Source organism: Cyphomyrmex costatus, unplaced genomic scaffold (assembly GCF_001594065.2).
Source record: "Cyphomyrmex costatus isolate MS0001 unplaced genomic scaffold, Ccosl1.0 scaffold1719, whole genome shotgun sequence".
Taxonomy (NCBI): domain Eukaryota; kingdom Metazoa; phylum Arthropoda; class Insecta; order Hymenoptera; family Formicidae; genus Cyphomyrmex; species Cyphomyrmex costatus.
Genome location: NW_017275736.1, coordinates 4,188 through 11,376, shown reverse-complemented (window position 1 = coordinate 11,376; position 7,189 = coordinate 4,188). Strand labels below are relative to the sequence as shown.

Sequence of the window (7,189 nt, the reverse complement as noted above, 5' to 3'; positions counted from 1 at the left end):
CCCCCCCCCCCCCCCCCCCCCTGTGGGGGGACTCCACTACTATTAAAAATAATTTAACCCAACGTGCTGCTTTATTGATTTGCTATCGAATGTATGTGCACTTTCCTTACTTGCAATTTAAATATTGCGAAGCAAAATTATTTTATATTTAATAATCTAATTGCGCATAATCGTTGATATTATGATTTTGCTAAGTCTTCGGAGCAACGAATTGATTTCGCATTGTAGCGATTGCTCTAGAGTAAGAATAGTAAGAAGAGAGACACACAGGGGAAGGAGGAGATGGGATGATAGTGAGATTTCTTAAATATTAAGTTCACATGTAATTCTGATTGAGCAAGGGAGCGGGGTTTTGAAGGGATGCACAAACGTTTTTAAATGCTGGCCGAGCAATGCAATAAAAACTATATGAGTCGAGCGACGTCGGGCAGACTGCGTTTAAACGACGAGATACTCTCTGGTAAAGCTATGTTCACAAAGTTGCATTACACGTTTCTAGGAGAACACTATTGATTCTACTGAATCAACATATTCTTCAATTTCAGAAACATTTGTTTATTGAAGTTATATCATGTCCTCCTTGCATATATGATGACTCTCTTGATCAGAGATGTTGCTTCTTCAATAGCCTTTCTCCTTTTGTATTTTGTATTGCAAGAATCTTTCAGCTTAGCTAAACGCATTTATCTATCTATTCTACTTTATATGCACGCGGAAAAAGAGAGCGGATTTATATTTAAAAATCAATACCACTCGACACTAGATTTTCTTAACAATATTGATCTTCAATATTGAACTTCATTAGTATTATTTTTCAACAAGTATATTAATCTTAAGAACTGTCTTAATAACTATAATTATAGAAAAAAATATAAGATAATCAATCATAATTATAAAAATTGAGGAGTAAGAGATAGCACTAATTTTTTTTTAAATATTCAAATAAAATGAAAAGTTTTATATGTCGCGTACATAAATATAACATGAAAAAATTATTTAATCAAAAAATTGTTTTTTGCATATTTGCTTGCTTATTGTATATATATCGCAAATACGCTAAGAGATTAGATGTATGTTATTTCACATATTTGCTTTAATTCTAATACTATTAAAACATTTTTGTAACTCGTCATTATTAGTTTTATATTTTGTTACAGGACAGTGTTTCAAAACAATTCATTTTCCAAAGTTATAAAAAAAAGTTCATTTTTTAATTATCATGGAATTGGTGAAAATGCACTAATTTTATAATTATAATCACAATATAATCATATAATAATTATATAATTCGACGTGATGTTATAGGGTGCTTTCCAATTAACATATTTTAACATAAATGTACAGTGGATCACAGAAGGTTTTGCAACACTTTTTTTTATATATTTCGGAACTCAGCTTTGCTCATAAAATGATTGAATGTAAATATAAATGGTTAAGTAGATAAGTAAGAATCAATCATTCGCAGATGAGCAAATTGTATTTCAAAACCTATTGAAAAAAAGTATTGCAACTTTTGTCTACTGTACACAAGAATGTACAAAGTGCATGTACAAAGTACACAAGAATGTACAAAGTGCACGTAGCATTGTGCATTGCAGATTAAGTCGGAACAGAATGTGTACATTGTGCATGGTATCGAATAAGGTCCGTTTCGAATAAGATTAAAGGTACGATAACACGACGCTACAAATGCTTTGAAGCGATTTTTAATTAAACAATTGATAAAATTCTCTTCCTGATTGGCTCGTCAAACGCTTCAAAACATTTGTAGCGAGACTTTAATCACAGCCATATAGCCTTTTCCATCTATATGCATTGAATAAAAAGAAGAGCAAAAGTACCGGTCACTCAACGTCTTCAAATCTCATTTATAGCCGCCGCAATTAGTAACTGTGTAATTGTCACTAGAAAACTTATACAACCGACTAGCGGCCCTCGGCCGGCTCAGTACGATGTATAATATTGTGTCCATAATTACGATAATTTAAAGATACTAGAGAATTTGCGGGACATCGTGTTTTCGTTCATTGCCAATGCCAACGTTTCGTGAACCTTACCATTTACTTCATCAGAGCGAGGAGTACATTAATATTGAAAAGCGTTATCAATTACAATAATTGGAACGCAATTTGTGACGCTGTATATCGAGGGGCGAATCACTATCTGAAATATTGTCCCACAGATTTCACGATTTCATTTAATTTTATATAATTTTATTTGATGACAAATAATTTCTCCTCACTATATACGCGGTCATTTGGTAAGATAAACGATTTTACCTAATATTACACAATTATTTCTGGTAATTGTCGGATTATATATCGAAATTTTATATAAATTTTATAATGATTTCAGGGACTCCGTCCCACGATTACATTAAGTGATTACCCCCTCCGCTGTATATACAAAAGATCTAGTGATTTTACGATTGGAAAGCACCTATAAAAAAAAAAAAACGAAATAAAATAAAAATGTGAGAAGACCGTCTGCTTACAAATTGTCAACAGTATTACTTGCCGATCCTTTTACCGGCATATTTTTGCGCATAAAAATTATTTACGGATTGATTGCCTGCAAAGCATTATTAAACGCAAGTATAAAATTAACGGCAAATTCGGCATACACGCCCTGACTCTGCTCTGGTGCCGCCTTGACACGGTGCGAGACGAATACAGAACCAATTACACTGTTAGTGCAACATTTTTTGAACTGGTTCAGTTCATTCGGTTGATCCAAATATAAATTCAGCACTACACTGATTATGAGTCAGTTTTTATTTGTCGAATGCGATAATCTCTGAACGCATTTTGCGCACTTTGTGCATTTTGCGATAGCTCTATATAGCATTCGAATTCTGTTAATACAGCATGTTCATGCTTAATTTTCAAAATAAGGTGTTCCCTATCGATCCCAAACTTTTTATTAATATTATCGTATTCAGGAGATAAAAATTCGATTAAAAAACACTATTCCTTTTACTTACACCTTTGTTGACAAAAATTGACTTCTTTTTAACATCCTCCTTTAATTGCTGTTACTATTATTTAAAGTTTGACGAAACGTCTGTAAACGTGATATCTATATTTGAAAGAAATGTAATATTTTTGCCTACAGAGTTATCTACAAGCACTATTGCGTGTAAATATTAAGTTAAGAAATGAAGTAATGTTTTCATACAGTGCGCGTCCGCTCGACACACACACAAACCGCCTTGCACATGATATTATTGCTTACACATCGATTGCCTACAAACTTTACTGCGCACATAAAGTAAAGCCCAAACTCCGACAAGATCGCTGTTTTATCGATAAAATGTGATACATCGGCATTTTATTTTTATATACTACTATACTGACATTTTAATGTCACGCGAACACATTTACATAAATTTTTGTAGAATGACAGCATTTTAATTAGACGTCTAAAGTTTAATTCTAAGAGCTTCGTCGTAAATGATACTGTTGACAATTAATTTGTAGGCAAACGAGAGAGGAGGCTCTCCTATAAATATAATGTGATTGTGAAAATTAGTAGATTATATTGATTTAATCTTATTGACTGAATGAGCTTTCATCTAAATTTAATTCTTTTGGAATTTTTTCTTGAAGAGTAATGACGGTAAATACTTTGTTTCTTTTTAATGACTTTAGAGAACTTCAAAAAGTGTTATAATTGATATTAACAATGCGAGATCTTCTAGAGAAAATCATATTAAATTTTCAAATATTTTAATAAATTTATCTGTCGCTCGTCATATATGGTAGTATCTTGTACGCTTAGTGGAGGTTTGAATGAAGCTCAATTATTTGTCATCTCTCGTTTTGTTCGGGCAAAAACGATGAGAATAACACAATTTATATACAAAGTGTTCTATTATTGATGGTAAATATTTTAAAGGCAGATTCTTCGTAACATTTTAAGACGAAAAGTTTAAAATGTCAAAGCCATAATAGTTTTTAAATGAGAAGAGTTTAAAAATTACGAATGACGAAGCTAAAATTTCGTGTGCATAGGAATGGCAAGATTATCAAGGTGAAGGTACTTTCTCGAATTTCATGTTTCCCTTGTAGAAAGGTACTACTGAGCAGTTGGAGTATTTTGAGGCACTACTACACTACTGCGCTGGTGTAGTAGTGCTGAGTAGTGCCTCGAAATACTCCTAATGCTCAGTAGTGCTTTTCTACAAGGGAAGAAGGGAGAAAAGAAGGAGGAAGAAAGAGTGAGAGAGGCATAGTAAGAGAGAAAGGGTGAGTCAAGATAAGAATATCATAAGCAAGTAATATAATAAATTAGAAGAGAAGGAAAAAAGATAGAAACGGAGGAAGAAGGAAAAGAATAGGATGCATGCTCACGAATGTAAAAGAAATATGTTGATGGATGGCTTCTCTCTCTCTCTCTCTCTCTCGTTTTCTCTATCTCTTTTCCCTCCCTCCTTCCTTTTTATTCTTTTTTCCTTCTTCTTCCTTTTTTCCTCACTTACTCGTTACTCAGTTATAATAGAGACAAGGCAAAGAAAAATATCAAGAGGGAAAACTGTTATCCATAAGTTAAATGACTTGTGATTAGCTTTGTTTGATCAGTTGATCCGTCGCTTTTTCAGGTGATAGCTGTGATATCAATACTCTTTATTGTGCTTTCAACGATCGCACTAACTCTCAACACCATTCCTAGTATGCAAGTAAATGATGAGAAGGGAAACTTCCAAGACAATCCGCAACTCGCTATGGTGGAGGCTGTGTGCATTTCGTGGTTTACTCTTGAATACTTGCTTAGGTTCAGTGCCTCGCCAGACAAATGGAAATTTTTCAAGGGCGGTCTTAACGTGATCGATTTGCTGGCGATACTACCATACTTCGTATCTCTATTCCTGGTCGAAACCAACAAAAATGCGAACGACCAGTTCCAGGACGTGCGCAGGGTAGTACAGATCTTTCGAATAATGCGGATCCTAAGGATCTTGAAATTGGCCCGTCATTCGACCGGATTGCAGAGTCTCGGCTTCACTTTGCGTAACTCATATAAAGAGTTAGGATTACTGATGCTTTTCTTAGCAATGGGCGTTCTCATATTCTCGAGCCTCGCCTATTTCGCCGAGAAGGAGGAACCCGGGACCAAATTCATAAGCATTCCAGAGACCTTTTGGTGGGCAGGCATCACAATGACCACCGTCGGATACGGCGACATCTACCCTACGACTCCGCTCGGCAAGGTTATCGGCAGTGTGTGTTGTATATGTGGTGTTCTGGTAATCGCATTGCCCATTCCCATTATCGTCAACAATTTCGCCGAATTCTACAAGAATCAGATGAGACGGGAGAAAGCCATCAAAAGACGAGAGGCTCTTGAGAGGGCCAAACGAGAAGGCAGCATCGTGTCTTTTCATCATATCAACTTGAGAGACGCTTTCGCCAAGAGTATGGATCTCATCGATGTCATTGTCGATACTGGTAAGCGATGGATCAATGTGCTCACGAAAGATACGATCTACAACAGACATCTGTTACACATGTTCTGTTATTAATATACAGGGTGATACCAGGTGTCTTTAAAAAGACATATTCCTGACTTAATTCTGAGACGATTTTTCCTTTACAAGAATTTTGCAGATATTTTTTTATACAGATTTTTTATTTTTTTTAAAAAAGCACTTAGTTTTGTTGCAAAGGTGCTGCTAAGAAAATCTAGATTAATTTTCAAAAGTAGATTTATCATAATTGCAAATATTCTAACGGGAGTGAGGATGCTCACTATGTTCACTATGATACCGTATCGCAAACATTATTCTCAATATTAAAAAACCGGTCCTTGGAATACTTAGGCCAATCAGTGTCAGACACAATGACTTTAATTGTTCGACGGTATTAAATTGAAATTATCGAAAATACAAATATCAAATGCTAAGACTCAGCTACTGTGCACAAGTGAGACTGACTAGAACATTTTCTGCTACCATATACACTGGGCAAGAAAATTAACGCAACACCTGTTTCACTCTGCAAAAAATAGGCAAACTTCAAAATAGAATAACTTCGTCAAAAGTCATCGTATCGAGATGTTTAAAAAAGCATTTTACAGCTTGAAACCTCTACTTTTCAGATCGCTACTTGAAAATGTGGTCTCACGGAGATTTTATGAAGTTACACAAACATAAATAAAAGTGCGTCAAACCTAAAAATTTTTTACAAAATTTGAAAAGTTCTAACGCACGAAATAAAAATTATGCACAAATGTGGTTTACATCATTCGAAAGAGCGAATCTTTACCTTTAATTTGCTTTTTTACGAAGCTCCGTATGATTTTCTTTCACCGAGTTATTCTACGTTATGTGTGTGCGTGTGCGTGCGTGTGAGTGCGTTGGGTGAAATGCGTGGGTAACAACAAATAATTAAGTTCATGCGAATTTTATCTTATAATGCGCGTCTACATAAAAATAGAAGTTATGTTTTTTTTAATGCAGATTTACAATTCGTTTTTACCAAATATAATTACTAATATGTAAGTGTATTTAAAGTTTCTATAATTAGCTATAATTATAAAAACTTTGAATACACTTCAAACTTTTCCAATTATATATTGTTAATTTAAAAAAGAATAAAAACTATCACAAAATTATCAAGTCTTGGAAAACGACTCATTAATTTAAAACAAATTTAACATGTGAATTATAACAATACGTGACAGGTAATATGAGTCAACCACTGGTTATTATTAGCGAATATAATTTAATTATTAAATATAATTATTAAATATAAATAAATAAATTATATTATATTCACTAATAATATTAAGATGATAATTTAAGATGTAATTTTTAGCAAAAACGAGCTAGAGGCCCTCCACCACCCCCGCCGATTTTATCAGCGGTCCTCTTTTCTTTATATTAATATACTCATTCGCAAACAACGGGCCATTGTAAATGGAACAGCCTGTTTTTGCGAGTAAGTATTTATGTTGTTTTATTTTTTTATTTCTATTTTTATTTTTAATTATTTTATTTTATATACATATATTTTTACAATTTTTTAATACAATCTTTAATTATATAATTCAATGTACAATAATTATATTTATATTACAATAACAGTAACAATAATATACAATAGTAATAATTATTTACAATATATACAATAATATATACAATTATAAGTGCTGTTTAAAATACATTAAAAATGATACTAAAAGCATAATT

General features: G+C 33.2%; 1 protein-coding gene across 1 annotated transcript in view; it reads left to right on the top strand.

Moving 5' to 3' along the window:
* Shab (Shaker cognate b) overlaps nucleotides 1-5,521 on the top strand; it is a 15,126-nt gene extending 9,605 nt beyond the window's left edge. The window contains exon 2 of the mRNA XM_018537416.1: nucleotides 4,601-5,521. Within this exon, the coding sequence (XP_018392918.1) occupies nucleotides 4,601-5,521 (921 nt within the window). The remainder of the gene's footprint in view (nucleotides 1-4,600) is intronic.
* Nucleotides 5,522-7,189: the final 1,668 nt, after the last annotated feature.